Source organism: Xiphophorus maculatus, chromosome 8, assembly GCF_002775205.1.
Source record: "Xiphophorus maculatus strain JP 163 A chromosome 8, X_maculatus-5.0-male, whole genome shotgun sequence".
In the NCBI taxonomy this organism is placed as follows: Eukaryota; Metazoa; Chordata; class Actinopteri; order Cyprinodontiformes; family Poeciliidae; genus Xiphophorus; species Xiphophorus maculatus.
Genome location: NC_036450.1, coordinates 20,428,965 through 20,445,829, shown reverse-complemented (window position 1 = coordinate 20,445,829; position 16,865 = coordinate 20,428,965). Strand labels below are relative to the sequence as shown.

General features: G+C 40.7%; 1 protein-coding gene across 10 annotated transcripts in view; it reads left to right on the top strand.

The window, feature by feature from the left end:
* dab2ip (DAB2 interacting protein) overlaps positions 1–15,228 on the top strand; it is a 180,752-nt gene extending 165,524 nt beyond the window's left edge. For 8 of the 10 annotated variants that reach the window (XM_023337809.1, XM_023337808.1, XM_023337810.1 and 5 more), the window contains 4 exons: positions 1,700–1,837; positions 9,056–9,258; positions 9,351–9,438; positions 10,418–10,585. In XM_023337809.1, coding sequence (XP_023193577.1) covers positions 1,700–1,837; positions 9,056–9,258; positions 9,351–9,438; positions 10,418–10,585 — 597 coding nt within the window. Of the gene's footprint in view, positions 1–1,699; positions 1,838–9,055; positions 9,259–9,350; positions 9,439–10,417 lie in introns of all 10 variants that reach the window. The other 2 variants (XM_023337804.1, XM_023337805.1) reach the window with 2 other exon arrangements.
* Positions 15,229–16,865: the final 1,637 nt, after the last annotated feature.

Here is a 16,865-nt window from a genome sequence, read left to right as displayed (position 1 = left end):
GGAAGCCTTGGTGGGTGTAATCGCAGAGACAGCACATTTCACCCTAATGAACTCCAGTCACATCCTGTGTAATAATAGTTATTTCCATGCAGGCGGCCCCGTTCCCCACAGCACTGCTTTACTGGGTATTAGGGTGCTGCAGAGGCACAGCCTGAATCTTATTAGATAAATGTGTACTGTGTACTCTAATTCACACTGGGTCAAAATTATACATACATGTTTAAATATAAACGTAGATCTTAATAAGCTGGATCTTTACTGCACACCTTGTTTAGCTGTGAACAAATCTTCAACACAGTTTTGACTGAGTATTTAACGCTTCTTGGCAAAATTCAGTTATATCTGTTGGGTTATCAGCTCTTTGAGCATAATCAACAGACATAGTATTGTGTAGTGTAGTGTAGTTCTGTCTAGTTCAGTAGCAGGTGTGTAGTCAGTCTAGTGTAGCATAGGATAATATAGCCACAGTGTTCCTAAATTTGGAAGCTTCACCAAATTTGGTTCCAAATATTTTCCTTGCCGTTGTGCCTAAGTAGCTTCAACTTTTCATTTGTGACCATTAAGCTGTCCTTAGGAAGAAAACGTGGCATATTGGTAACTGTGAAAGTTAACACTTGAAGGTGTTGATTCTTTTCTGGCTGGCACTCTCTCTATCCATGCTGATGATAAACCTGCTTTACTCACGTGACCTCTGACCAAAAAAAACAACAAAAAAAGAATCATAGAAAGGAAAAAATAAATAAAAAAGAAGGCAACTCTTGCTTATGATGAGTGTATGTAAATGTCTGACTAGTGCTATATATGCTCGGGTTTGGTTTCAGTATCAAGTCTGTTTGATGCTTCCAGAATAAAATCCCTGGACACTAAATACTGTACCATATCATCTGATGTCAAAATATCTGGATCTTGGCTACAATCTTCTCAATCTCTTTTGTTGAAAATGACAATTGGTCACCTTTTTAATGGATCAACAAAAAAGACACCAGGTTTGATAAGAGTATGTACAGTAAACCAACATTTGCAATAATTTATCCCTACATATGAGGTGAAACACACTGATCAAGAAGTACCTGGATTCACTTTACTATATTCTACTACTGGAGGCTTTAGCTATCCATTAACTTGCAATTATGTAATGCCATATCAATGATAAAATGAATACAGATTGAGACTTGAGACGTTTTTGCTGATGTAAACAGAGGAAACGTAGCTCCGAACATCATAACACACATAGCTTGGCGCAAAGAATTCCTCTTTCTTTCCTGTAACTCTGAACCTAGCTGGATGAAACGCTTAGCAACGAATCAACCAATCAAAGGTGAGCAGAGAGGGAATCCATCAAATCCAATGAAGCCGGATCACTTTTAAACTAATCAACTCTCTGACAGATTTTTTGCTCCCTCTCTTTATCTCAAGTATCCACTTCCCGTGCTGCCATGACGCGAGGTGTTCTCGTACAGATTTAAAAAGTGTGCGTGCGCGCCACAGTGGGAGCTTACAGACCAGTGTGTGCATCCATTCCACCTGCTGCTTTTCAGCCCAGATCAGTTGGTGCATTTCAAGCTTATTTCTGTTGTTCCTGTTGTGTTTTTTTTGCAACCTCCCTCCTGCCCCCTTTCCCTGACACTTTTCATTCAGCTCATGTGGGCGTGTATGTGTGTGTGTGTGTGTGTGTGTGTGTGTGTGTTGGTTTTATTAGGCCCCCTCCCCAGTGAACCCCAGTGCGCTGGACCGCACAGCAGCCTGGCTTTTGAATATGAATGTGCAGTATTTAGACCATGAGGGGATGGAGCCCGAGTCACTAAGAAACAGAGAGGATCTGACTCAGGTGGAGAAGGTAACCCCCCGTCATCCAACCTTTGACCTTTAGCAACCCCACACCCTTAGCTTTGATTCCACCCTCCCCCTCCACTGAGCTCTCTCTCTCTTCTTTTCCTCACCGTGTGGCACATTCAGTGCTTTGAAAAAGTCTGCTTACCCCTTGCAGTTTTTGTTTTTTTCCCCCCGCATTTTCTCAAGTTACAACCACAAACCTTAACATATTTAACAAGGAATTCATGGGATGAACGAACACAAACGGTGGAGTGGTTTTCAGATTTTTATTTTTTTCTTTACGAAAAACATTCCAAGTGTGCCACTTTGGTTTTGTATTCAGCGTCCTTTTACGTAAACATAAATGAAGTTCAGTGAAAACAACTTGTCTTAAAAGTCGCCTAATAAGGGGAAAAAATTTTTACCTGTGTGTGTGAAAGTTATTCAAAGAGCTGTTGTATTTTGCCAGAAGTCATCTAGAAAACAGAAGAGAATGTGTTCTGGTCAGATGAGACCAAGGTTTTTTTGCCTACATGCAAAACACTGTTAACTGCAACTCACCATTTCTATTACAGAACACGGTGGTGGCAGTGTTATGCTACAGAGAACTGATTCTTCTGGTAGCTTAAGGTTCAAAATGATATATTTTGCTTTTACCAACAATTGTAAGTAATATTATCATTTTGGAGAGGCCCAGTCAGAGTTCTAATTTTAATCTGACAGGAAGTCGGGGGATGATTAGGGTGATGACAACCAGGCCTTCCAGTCTCAAAGACTTATCACCATAGATAAATCAACAAAGTACAAATGGAAACGTGCAAAAAATGGTTGACAATTCTAGAAAAAATATAAATAAAAACACAAAAGCAAAAATGTTGTAAAGATGATATTTATGCTCTAGTTAACCTTCAACTATTATAAACAGAAAGCCAGAGCTACAGTCAAAATGTTTTAGATTAGCATATTCATTGTTGAAACGACGCAGCTCTGAATCCTACTGAGAATATTGCAAAGAAGAACGGACAAAAATGTCGCCAAATTGGTAAATGCTCCAAAAAAAGACGGCTGAATACAAATATACAACGCATTAATCTTTGTATCCTTTTTCTGTCACTTCACAAACATGCACAACTTTGTGTTGCTACATAAAATCCTAATAAAAACATACAAATTTGCAATGACGTGACAAGACGTCAATATGTGGAAGCGGTATGGATACTTTTACAAGGCACTGCATTCAGCTACTGAAAACATCTTTTTTTTCCTCCTGTTGTTCTGCTGTAGCATTCCCACTTTGCTCTTCATTTTGATTTAGACTTGTGAGAGACTCCTAAATCGCAATTAGGTATAATTACAGCCTCTATCAAATCTAACTGTCCCGTGTGAACACAGTATGTATTTTTGTCGGCGTGTCAGACTCCAAATGTTGTAAAAATGTTGTTCATTTCGCTAATTACACAGAAACACAAAGTAACACTTTTTAGTCTCCAGGCACCAGCACTCAATAGCAGAACTACTACTGCAACAACTTCATTAATCGGTTGATTATTTTCTTGCTAATAGGTCAATTGTTTGACCTGCAGGCTAGTGGAAAGGCCATTTAAATAGATTAAGATTTCTTTCTCGTTCAGCCAACTGGAACTAATTTAAACACATTCAATGTGTATCATTTGTAAGGGAGAACGCCTTAATTGTTCTCCTGTAAGCTGAGTTAAGCACTTTCCCACCTGCAAGAAAAAAAATAACTGAAATAAATAGTCCTCGTCACATTGAACGCTTTATTCAATATCAATTTGAATATATTAGGAATATTTAGGAAATGGATATCTGATGTTACATAAATACAACCAGAGGCCTTCATAATACCATAATACCACACACAGAAAAAATATATTTTCTTATAAGCCACCCCCCCCTTCCCCTCCTCACATCACAAAAATAAGATTTCAAACCAAACTTAGCACCGCATACGTGCGTGTGAGGATTAACACTCCGAATATCCACACAGACTGCTTGTAGCCTGCGCTTGCATGTGTGTGATCGAGACAAAAAGTCGTTTTCGTGCCGCTTCCTCTGCTTCCCAGTGTCTACAGCTGTTCATCGCTGCTCTGCTTCTTATGCTTTGTTTAGTTCCCACATGCTCCCTCTCTTCATTTTTTTCCCCCACACCCTCCTATCTATAATAAGAAGAAACCTGTCATCCTAGCATAGCTCATACTTTATAGAAGCCAGCAGCCCTGGGAGGGAGAACTACCAAAGAAGGCAATAACTCAAGTCTTAACAAAGAAACCACAGCCACCCTGGAACAGCAGAACGGACTGGAAGACAGTACGGCCTCCACAGAGGCGAGCCGCCCCTAACCATCTTATGCAGTGTTAAATTCATTTACAATGCACACTGTCGTAGGACCGGTAAAAATATAGGGCATGCTTTATGCAATATGGAAATATTCATGAGTCACAAATCTTGCATTTCTTAATTCACACGAGTAAAAGAAAAAAATATTTATATATTTTCAGTTTATATGAATATTTTCTTTTTCCAGCAGCATTTGCATATTCCATCTCAAAAACAAAATGTAGGGTCATGCATAATATTACTTAATCACAGAAACAACATATCAAATATTAAAATGAAGAGGGTTTTCTCTCTCTCTCTCTCTTAAAGATAACTAAATTAAATAAGGCCATCTGAGAAATACAAAAAAATTATTCATGAAACCACTGAGCAAGGGAGTTTAATAAGTACATCTTAGTCATTGAGAAGTAAATATAAGGAGGTGGGATGGACTCTGAGCGTTACCACTCAACAAGTTCAGTGAGATGTCTCATGTTGTGAATTTGCAAAAAATTGAGTTTCTTTTTTAACCCCGGCGACTCAAACGTCCGACAAATCTTTTTTTCTCGTTTTCACCTCCTGACTCACTCTGCTCGACCAAAGAACACGTTGAAACTCCGGACCGGTAGATGGAGAATACTGAATAAGGAAAAATTAAGAATAGTCCATTGTGAGCATGTTCAGCACCCTCTTTGTTTTTTGACACCCCTGTTGAAGATGTGCAAAATGCTTAAAATGCAAACCTATTTTAAAGTAGTTGCATAATTTTCCTCTGAAGAAATCTAACAATGAGATTTACACTTTTTTTTTACCACTCTTACTTTTACCATCCTCCTCATTGTGTGGGGTACAAGATAAAATTAGGCTTCATCCAACCTTATTTGTCACAGTTTCAGTTTTTTACCTCCGATTTACCTCGGAAATTATAGTGTTTACTTACATTAAAGACGACCGGGAGGAAATACATGTATGTTGTTATAACGCACAATCAAGCCCAAAGACTTGTAATCACACAAACTGAGTATTGCCTACTTCTGGATCTACTGTACCTTGCAAAAATATATATATATTTGCACATCTTAAACTTTTTGACATTAGTCACATTACAACTACAAACCATTATGTACCTTAGCAGTTTAAAGCTGTTTTAGGTTTACAAAAAAATATACTGACACTGTTCCAACTATAATCCGAACATTGGCATAAATTTGGCACAACTGCAATCCCACCAAGACGTCCATTTCATCAGAGACACAGCCAAGAGTCGCAGAGATCCACAGGAATAATATCACGACACAAAATCCATTCGTTGTGAATTACATTAATCTGTTCTTTTTTGAAAATGTGTAAGAAGAAAACCATAACTAAGTACAACTTCATGATCTACATTCAAAACATCATTTGTAGCAACAAAGCTAACACAGCACATCTTCTTGAGAAATAATAGTGGTAGCATCATTGTGGGTCAGGGTTGGAGGGACAAGGGGAATCCAATGAGAAAACCCCCGAGGTCATACAGGATCATTATCGGTCATCTTTAATCGTGACAGGAAACCTGTGGTCGTGAGCCGGAAGCGGCGGCCTGCGGTCGTCCAGTGTGACAGACGCACCGACAGCCGATTTTGCACCGACCCAACCAAAGACCGCCCGCAACAAATATCAGGCGGTGTCAAAATGTTTCTGTGACCGAAACATCCGATTTCTGTCCTCCTCGTCCCAGTCATGAACACATCTCCTGCTGCTTCCTCTCCCCTTCCTCTTCTCACCGTCTTGCTCTAATAATAAGTGCATCAACGCCCGTAACTCGCTGTCCGTTCCCCGACTGACTGACGTGTCTGTCGGATCCCTCTGACAAGACTTTGCCGCAGTAACAAGCCGCGCAGTCTGCCATCTTCTATCGCTCGGTGTGACACGACTTGCCGTCATATCAAGTTCGCAGAGGGTGACATGTTTAAGTTGTTAGACCGCACAGTGAGTGCTGCAAAACAGCAGGGTGATGCTACCGCACACACAACCTGAGCTACAATGGCCTGATTTGGTTACTACATTGGACTAAGCAGAATAGCCTAGTCAAAGTCCATGCCTTAATGTAATCAAAAATCTTTGGGAAGTCTAGCACTTTCGTGCATGAATTATAATCTTTTCTTTTTTTTTTCTGAAGTGATTTTTGATTTTCTTAAGACACAAAAAGATTTTGGGGGGAATATTTTTATTTTTTTTAATAAATAAATTCTAGGATTTTTTTCTACATGATCAGTTGTAATTTTTATTAATATATCAGTAGTATTAGTCTTAAGGGTTTAGTTGATGTCACACTATTTTTATTTTTTTTTACCTGCAAGACTTCTCCACCGTAGAAGTAGGGACTGGATTTTCCTGAGTTGGTCGGCCTGCTTTTCTGTCTGTCTGCCATATTGGATTTAACAAAAATGTTCTTGGACTTTCCAGTAGTTGATAGTGTACTGCATGACGCACTAGTGTCCACTTCAGTGGTCTGTGTGCATTTACAACATACTGTACATATCCACAAGAAAATGGCCTTTAGACAGCTGTCCACTGCAGTGACCGCTACGCATGAAAAGGCTAGTGTATTGTTCTACCGCATGAAATGCTTGTAGTGAAAATTGAAATGTATGGTGATAAAATGTAAGAAAAAAGTTCCAGGGTCATAAAAACTGGGTTACACTGGATCTCCAACTGAAGTGAAAGACAAAATAGAAGATTTCCAACGTCCTTCTGACAAAACTACTAGGCTTGATTTAATTCTTTTGGTAGAAAAGCTCTGACACAACAAACTAAAAAGTTGTGTCTGAGTTCTTGAGCGTATCTGGACCTCACTTTAGACACAACAGAGATTTGAAGGCATATGTAATATGGCTACAGTCCGGTTCTGAGGAAGCATAATCCTTTCCAAAGAAAGTTTTTTTTTCTTATTTTACAGCACAGCTCCTCACTAAAGTAATGTGTGTTCAGTTCCATTTGGCCTCATTTCTAAATTCGAAGTTGAGGGCGACCATTTTTGCACAACTCCTCCTTTTGAAAGGTGTCCGCCGTTGGCCCGAACGGAAAAATAACTTTATCTGGAATGTTGTCAGCTGGAGCATCAGGACAGCAGGCGGGCTGAGGGGACATCTGTTCAAAGCTCCTTTGTTTCCCCATCTGTCTTTTGTTCTTCCTCTTATCAATATTCACCCGACGTGTGTTCGTTTCACTCTCCATTCTGCGGCGCTTTGTACGCAGGTCACCGTACGAGCCATATCCTCTAATTTTGCACGTAAGCAAATGCAGCCAAGACGACTCGAGTATAGCCGAGCAGGTCGGAGATGCGGCTCGTTTTGAGGGAGACGGAGAAGCAGAACGAAAGCCCGGTCACAACAGATGTCGCTCGCTCTCGAGGGAATCGGACACAGGATCGGAGGGATAAGAGACGGAGGAAGGCGAGGACAGCAGACCACAAGACATATCTGTTTGAGGTCACCGTTCCCCCTTGTAGAGATTGCTTGAACAGGAGAACGTCTCGGCGATTTGGCATGCGTGGAAGGTGACGGAGAAAGATAAGGGATCCCAATAGCATTCTCTCTTCGTGCGAGGGAATCAGATAATTCAGGGTGCTGGGGAAACTAAACTCCCTATCAGTTATTGCTGAAGGTTGCAGCATTTCGTTTGGTTTAAAAAACAATAAAAACAAAAACAATCAATCCAGATAGGCAAAAAAAAACCCAGGTTGTATCAAAAAGGAACTAAGCTGATGAGGTGCACTTTCACCTGCTCTGTGGCAACGAACTGCAAGACAGGAGCTGCAGACGCCTCTTCTTATTCTGACACATGCCAGGTGTGAGGTGAGGAAATGCACACAGAGCTGTGTGTTTTGAAATTCAAGGAACACGGCACGCGGCTCAGGGATGAAGTTGATAAAAGTTGAAAGTATATTGAGGTTATAGAGAGAGAAAAAAAAACAAAACAACCAGAAGATTTGAATTCCCTTACAGGCAAGTTTTAAATCCTTTATTTGGAAAGGACGAGCGAGCGCAGACTAGAAGTGTAGAAATGCGAAATCACCTGCGTTTCTATCGGAAACGTGTGCGACACTTTGTTCCGCTAAAGTCGCGTTTCTGTTAAATCGGAGATGGAGTTAAAATCACACGTCCAATAAAAAAAAAAAAACATGCAGCGCCATCTTCCTCCTACCACTTCCTGTTGTGGTCGTCATCTTTCCCGCCGGCAGTAACATCTGGTCGGTCATCGCGAAAAAAGCGTTTCGGTTGCGAGACAGGCAAATTTCGACAAAGCTGAAAAACGACCTCATCCTAGCGGAAAAACGTTCTATCGAAAGGCGTGAGTTTTGATTTTGATTTTAAGACTACGTAGCGCAGCTACATAGTCGATGGAAACGCAGCGACAGATAGACGTTACATCCAAGCTGCTTTGTCATGTCATAAAATGTGGAAAAATAAATAAATACATAAAATTCCGAGTTCTTTTGTAACGCAGCTGAGAACTTTACAATCTTCCTGGTTCCCCTCACTCACCACATAGTTTTTTTGTTTTCTTTTTCTCACCAAAATCAATTTCTACGCTTTACTTTCTCCCTCTGGCATGAAGAGAACTTTCTGAAACCCTCCCATGAGGTTCTATGATGGGCACATGGACATTTTTGGGGTTTCGTTTGCAACTCATCTCTTCCTCCTCTTGCTGTTTAGCAAAAGCCTCTCAACTTTTCTGTCTCTCCTATTGAAAAGCCACACTGCTCGACAGGCCCTTGGATACATTTTCGGAATCACCGGCGTATTTGCACCTTTTTTTTCTGTGTGTGTGTGTGTGTGTGTGTGTTCTCGTGCGATTAAAGCGGGTACGGCTCGATGACGACTAGCATCTCTCTGTCTCTCTCCGGTGCTTTTGCTCGCAGTACCAGCAGGAGATTGCAGTGCTGCAGGAGAAACTGCGCGCCTCCGTGCAGAAGCTGGAGGAGTACGAAGCCCGTCTGAAGGGGCAGGACGAGCAGGCCCAGAAGGTCCTGCTGGAGTACCAGGCCAGGCTGGAGGAGTCGGAGGAGCGTCTGCGCAGGCAGCAGGACGACAAGGACCTCCAGATGAAGAGCATCATCAGTCGGTATGGGAGGAAGAGTCCGGAGTGTGTGCTGCTGTGCGTTTGCTCTCTTATCTATTAACAGTTGTGTCCCCATTTGTTGTTGTGACACCCAGGTTAATGTCGGTGGAAGAGGAGCTGAAGAAGGACCACTCTGACATGCAAGCAGTCGTGGACTCTAAACAGAAGATCATTGATGCGCAGGTCTGTCGAAATATTCTGACTAACAGGAAACATTCATTGTAGACTGATCTCAGAAGATGTTTAATTCATTTTGGCCTCTAATCTGGCTGAGGAAAGCTCCAATTGTTGAACAGAATATACCTGTTCTGTCTTTCTTTCTCTCTTTTATTTAATTTTTTCCCCCCTGAGAAACAACATTTACTTTTGTGACCCCCTTTTACGGCACGAAAATACATTTCAGATATATACGTCTCTCAAGTCAAACCGGAAAACATCCACCCCCGCAGCGTGGCATTAATGCAAATTCGCGCACAGACAAACAAAGGTCATTAATCTCCTTCACGCCCACAGTAATGAGAGTGTGTGTCTGCAAACAGCCGCAGCTCAGTAAGGCAGTCTGTGCTCTCCGTCAACAGGCAGGGGAAAATAAAATATAAAGAGTTTGAGTAAAATGCTTACATTTATGGTTATGACGCATCATATTCTCAACAACTTTTTTATTGTTAGCTTTGCTTAGGCTGTCATCTTGGCTATGTTTTTGGTGGGTTACATTGTTTACTTTCGCAGATCTTCAAGTAGAGTAAGAGTGCTCACTCCATACTTAATGCGTAATCAAAAGATGACAACCGCACGAGAAACTCCCATCTTATAGGGTTTTATTGTCTAGAGGACAATGAGCTTTGTGTGTTTAACTGGAAGTCGCAGTCTGAACTTCTAGAACACTTTGGAAACTTTAATATTGCATGGAGGCTGTTCTCCTAAGCTCATTAGTCTTAAAAGTGTACTTTAAAAGACAACAGACTTGTCACTTTTCAATTTAAAATATACTTCCTGTTAATGTAAAAAGTAGTATTTAGAGCTTTTTAATCGCCAGTTAATCATCACAAACAGATCAAATCCTCTCGGGAATCTATTGGAACAAGTTTAGCAAACTCAGATTTCAGCTGAAGTTTGCTGACTTTTCTGAAAAGGTTTCCTTCACGTTATGTTTCTTGTGCAGGAGAAGCGCATAGCGTCGCTGGATGCCGCCAACGCTCGTCTCATGAGCGCGCTCAGCCAGCTGAAGGAGCGTTACAGCATGCAGACCCGCAACGGCATCTCCCCCACCAACCCCACCAAGCTGCAGATCACCGAGAACGGAGAGTTTCGGAACAGCAGCAACTGCTGAGGCGGCTCGGCGCGCGTCTGAGGCTCCCGGGCGTTGTACATCGTATTCCTCCCCCACTCACCCCGCCGGGGTCGACGAGTGCCTGTTTATAGATGGACTGAGACTTGTGGGGGTGTGTGTGTGTGTGTGTGCGTGTGCGTGGGTGCGTTTTAGAAAAGCAGTCGGCGTACTTCCGGAAGACATTTCCACTTTTTCTCAGTTTGGAGACAAATGTTTGGCACGAGGACGTTTTACGCGAGGGCCCACCCAGAAGGAGTGCAGCTCGGAGCGGATCACCAGATGGCCTTCACCGGGAGGCTGGTGGAAAGAGAGAGGAGGCAGGGCAGAGCCTGTACATAAAAACTCTGAGCCGCGGACGAGTTGAGTCGCTGCGAATACCCGAGCGCCCGCCCACGCCTGGGACAAACCACTATAAAAACGGCACGCATCGACGATCCGCTCCTCCTTTCCCTCTCCCGACAGCGAAGTGGGCCCATTTAAAATCGCACGTTGAGGATTTTCACATAAGGTTGTCTCCAGAGGTTTACTTTCCAACGCTTTATCTCAAAGTTTATGTTTTTAAAGAACCAAATGAGAGCTATAAATAGATATTTTTAAGTCTAAAACAATCTTCTCCACGTCCTTTTTAACTCAGAGGTGTGTTCCTGAGCGTCCCGTTTACCCCCTTCCCCCTCCCCCCCTCCCCCCCAAAGCAGTGCACTTTGTGAAAAGCTATTGGTACACGAAACGCCTTAACTAGGGAACACACCTCGACTTTAACCCCGCAGCTCCTCCCGATTCTGCAAAAAAATCCAAAAGCAACCCCATAAAGGCACAACTTATACTGTGGATTTGTAGAGAATACGACGTAAAACGAGATGAGATGTATTATAAATACTAAAGTAAATGAATTCTATGTGATGCTATATTAATGAAATTTAACATAGATGTATGCATTTTGTTTTCCTTCTAGAGTATACACACATATACCTATATTTGATAATGTCAAATATAAAAGCAGCCCTTTATTTAAAGAGATTTAGTGTCATCTTTCCTTCTCTGATGGTGAGAGACTGTAGTGTGTAGCTTGCTTTTGGAGCCCTGGAAAGGAAGACCACCCTGAGCAGTGATCAGCACCTCAAAGAGCCTTTGTTGTTCTTTATGTAATTCATGCAAGTGTTAGAAACCCCTTTATTATTGTTTTTGTTGTTTGTAGGGTGTTAGAACGATAACACCGAGTTATAATATGGAGATTTCACAGTCTCATGGTACTAAAACAAAAGTCCATAATGCAATCTGATTGTGTTTAAAGCCCAAAATCTTCAAAGATTCCTATTATACTACTGCTAAAATATACCGTACTGATTATTATCATAAAGTATTTTTTTTTTATATACACCCATTCATTTGACAGAACAAATATGCTGCTTGTGACTTGGCAACTAGTTTTGACAATGGATGGAGCTTCATTAGTTTTCATACGATAAACTAATGGCTTATGGTGTGAACATATTGTGACAACATATTGTCAGAGTTGAATATATGTCCAAACAATGTGGTTTTTAATGATTAGTTTAAACCACCAGATATTTTGCGATTTGCGAAACACTAAGAAAATTCCTCTATTCTGGCTCCATTCTGGTGTTTCATTACCAGAACTTAAAATCCTTGGAGGAATTTTTGCTGTTTTGAAACCTTAATTTTATTTTAGTTTTTCCAAACCTGGTATCCAAATCTCACAGTATGATAAACGTTGAGGGGGAAAAAAAATACACTGGGAATTTTTTCTTGCCTTGTCAAAAGTAAAGGTAGAATAGTTGAATTTTTTTTCATTGTTTTGGTATTTGATCCCAAACGCTGGCTCATGTCTAGAACCAGCTCAATCAATGCGCAGTAGTTGTTTTCTTTTGTTGTTTTGTTTTGTTTTTTTTTTCCCTGGTGCTCATCACTGCTCCGTCGGCAACACATCATTAATTGTTATGGGGATGTTGGTCGATTCTCTCTAGTTGCGCAGGAGCTATAGAGCGACGCGTCTCGATGCACTCGCTCATACTATACACTGGACTGGCAGAGCCGTTGTTTGTCATTGACCTCCATTCAGTCAATTTTCTCCCTAACCGCTTTGTTTGTCCGCTGAAATGAAGTATGCTGCATCCAAACTGTGACTCCATCGATCCTCCTTGGCATTAGCGTTCTCTCTCGCCTGCCCTTTTTTTCTTGCTCCTGCCTGACCTCATCTTTTTTCGTGTTGTTGTTTTTTGCCTCTGAATGTATAGACACCGTTGTAAAGTCTCGTTGTTGTAACTCGCTGTCGGCTCACTCTCATCTGCTTTTTAGGTATTTTTGTACTCGCTTCACATGCAAAAGTCTCAATACATCGACAGCCAGTCGTAGCATCTACACCCATCAGTTTCATTTGGTCGCCGGTTGGTCAGTGAGGATGGCTGCTCTTATACATATATATAAATATATATATATATATATATATATATAATACAATACAATATAATTATTGACTGCATCGTGAGATGGGAGATCATGGGATTGTGTAAATAAAATGCCCACACTATTTTTACCGGATGTTAACAGAACATTTTGTAAATGTTTTTTTTTTGTTGTTGTTGTTGTTTTTTTTCGTGCTCGGACTCTGCTGTATCATTATCGATATTGTAAATATAGAAGATAGCCCAGTCAGTCATCTGTCCTCATCGGGCAGAGCTATACAAATCAATTAATCTGTCAGTGTTCTCTCTGTTGAAAAGCTTTTGTGTTTGTATTTTACCGTGTACTATCTCTCTAGCCAAAAACAGAAAAAAAAAAAAAGAATTGATCACGTAGGGGTTTGACTCTTTGAGATGTATGCCTTGCTGGTTTCAAGCCAACTCGAGTCCGATGAGCTGCGCAAGCACAATCCTGTAAATCTCATCAGTCTCACTCAATGCACTTTTACATTTAGTGGTTGGTTTCTATTTCACTTTTTCTTTTTTCTTTTTAACGCAGAACCCCGTTTCAGGCATTTCAAGGTTCCTAAGCAACTAAAGGGAGTTATCCTTAGTTAAATACCAGACATTTCACACCTGCATACTACACGGCTATGTGAAGCCATTTGTCTGCACAGATTAAAGCAAGACTATGATCCATTTGTGAAATTCTTTATTTTTAAATGATAGTACATGATAGCTACATGTACTGACTAAATTGGCTCAACAAAGCTTTATTTACATGCAGTCTAAGTTTACAACTAACTTTTGTGTCCTAGCAATTTCATTACACCTTTGTGCAGCTAAATGTCTAACTTAATATTTTTGTTTTTTACAAGTAGTGCACTTGTGCACATTTAGGTCATATGAATGTGTACTAGATGTGTTTCTTAACTGTCTCATTTTAAAAAATAAGGGTTTTTTTTAGCATCTAGTTGAGCAGTAAAGCATTTTATAGTTGGCTAATTCTAGCAAAACAGAGTTACTGAATTAGGTCAATTCCAACTCTATGACACAGTAAAGCCAGAAAAGCACTAAATAGGTTTAGTCTTTTTTTTTTCTTTTGCAAATTAAAACTTGGAATCATTGTAACTTATTGAAATGATAACCCTGAAATATATTTATCACACAGTTTATAGCCACTGTTTGACTAATTGCTAAACCATCAGATATTTAGCGATTTGCGAAACTGGGCGAATTTGCAAAGATGGTTGACTGTTAATGTTAGCAATTTGATGCTATTTTAGCTAAGCTACTGCTTAACTAAATGTTGAAATAGTAGGTGCTCCAATTTGTCAAAGTTTCCAGGTTTGCCAATCATTTTCCAAACAAACCTGAGATTTGACTTACTTTTAGCATTTTAGCATAATGCTAATTTGCGGTTCAGTTTTTAACTATTTGTGAAAGTTGGCAAATGTACTAACCTATACTCCAAATAAGCTCAAGAGTTTCAGTCAACATTGTAGCCCAATGCTAACTCTTATTTAGATACATATTATCTAAGTGATATGTTCCTTTGTGCTTCATATGTTTTTCAGATTTTATTTCAGTAAAGCTGCTTTTCACAAATTCTGCCATATTTGACTTTTGCTTTGTTCCATAAACATTTTAGTATTTGTGCTTGGTTAACTTTTTATTATTGGCATGCAGCCAGTTGAGTGTCTTGTAGCTACCATTATAAAACTATAATGGTAGCTCTACTGTTTTATTTACAATCTAAATGCTAAATAAGCCAAATTTATTATGCCCAGAAGCAGATTATCATAACTCCAGTCATAGTCTTGCTTTAAGATCTCAAAGATTAAAATGCATCCACTAATAGTTATATTTTCCAATCAGTACTTTCACTAACATCAAACAGGCGCCAGTGATCAACTTTTGGTTTTCCATTTCATGAATCGGATAAAACAAAAGCTCATTTTTGACATAGTTCGACCAATCAAACAAAGGATTAAGTTAAATATAAAGCTATAAGTAAAAGATGTATGTTTTCTATTCTATTGTAGAAAAAAACAATACTTTTGTAATTCTGTTGAAAGTATAAAGTATTTGCTGGATTCTGCTTCCTTTGATGACGGTGACAAAACAATAATGTACAGAAGAACTCGTGTTGACAAAACGTGGCTGTGCAATTTATGTACATTTGCAACTAGACCTATTAAAGTTTTATTTAGCTATTTTAAACTCTCCTCTGTGTGCATCTCTGCTGTACAGCCTCGGCGGTGCGGTTCCCTGTGACGTTTTAAACCGTGGAGGCTAAACGGATTGGACGGCCTGTGCGATAGATCACGTGTTCATTAAATGCTCAAGGAGACCCAGATTGATTATAGGCATCTAGAGAGAACATATGCTCAGAGTGGGGATCCAAAGGCAGAGCGAAGGGTATGATGGAGACATGAATGAGTGGGTTTGAGCGGTGCCTACTTTTCACAGCTAGCATGACCTACATACTGCCTGATTGTTATTCCCCACACTTGGTAGGAAAAATCAAGACATGTGAAAGTGAAAAAAAGGGGGGGGGGGGACTTTTGAAAACTTTAAATTGACATGAAATTCTCAAAAAAGAGAGATGGATTATGATCCTGTGTCGTGGCAGAGAAGCCGTGTAATGTTTTATTGCTGTGTTTCTTTAACCATGTATTTTAAAGTGAAGATCTCATGTTGGTAATTACTCCCTGTGAGGCGAACTGGCTTCTTTAGCCAAAACTAAACAGGTTTCCTGCATCCAAGACACATCGAGGCTGCCAGACGTAATAACATAAGCACTACTCTTAAATGTTTCAATGATTAAAAGTATGAAACATTGAGGTGTAGATGCTTGTACTTTTTTTTCCTCCTGGATCCTAAAATATGTTGTTTTGTTTTTGATTTTTGGGTTTTTAAAAATAATAATAATAAGAAGAAACTAAAACGATGGTCTAAGCTGGGCCCGTTTTCTAAGGGATGAAAGGTAGAACATAACTCTGCCTGATGCCTGTCACACATTTGTTGGACCACTGAACGACAACAACAACAAACGCGCTGTGATGAATGCAGACGCCGGAGCTCAGCTGGGACCGCCAGCCTCCACAACAGAAGGTCGAGGAAACACGGGCAGATGGTTGTGCTGTGAAACATATCGAAGGTCTTTAAAACACATAAAAATGAGCCGCTTCCGATTCATCCATCAGCCTCCTTGAGGACGGAGACGTAAATAGCACCGTGGTGCCAACGATAGAGGCTGCCGGTATAAAAGCAATATAAGATTGAAGCTGCATGCGGCCTCGAACTCGCCGCCGCATTTCCCGCACCCGTCCGCCAGGCGATACACGTCGTTGCGTTCAGCAGCGCTCCCTGACAACACACCCAAAATCTGGTGCAGGTCGGCTGATGTAGTGAGGAGATATAGCTGATGGATTAACTTAGGGGGCGCAGTGGAGTGAAATTACAATGGAATGCTGTTGGGCTCTGTAGAGATTCACGAGTCAATCGTAACAAGTTTGGTGGAAATCGGATGATGCATGTGTGATTTAGAGACGATCACATGCAAACGGCGAGGGGTTGAAATTTGCCATTCGGCCACGCCCACACGGCTCTTGGTGCAGCTCGACTCGAAACTGGAATTTAGAGCCAAACATATGGCAACATACTACAGGTCACTTCGTCACGCCGCCACGCCCACCTGCTCCATCGAAATCTGTCGGTGTTGGAAACCCAGTCACACCAACATGTTTTCTGTCTCTGGACACAGTTTCATGTTGATTAGGGCAGAGGGGTTTGATAGAGACCATTTCCAGTAAAACATGGCACGTCCTGTTCTCAGGGGGTGTGACTTAAGTGAT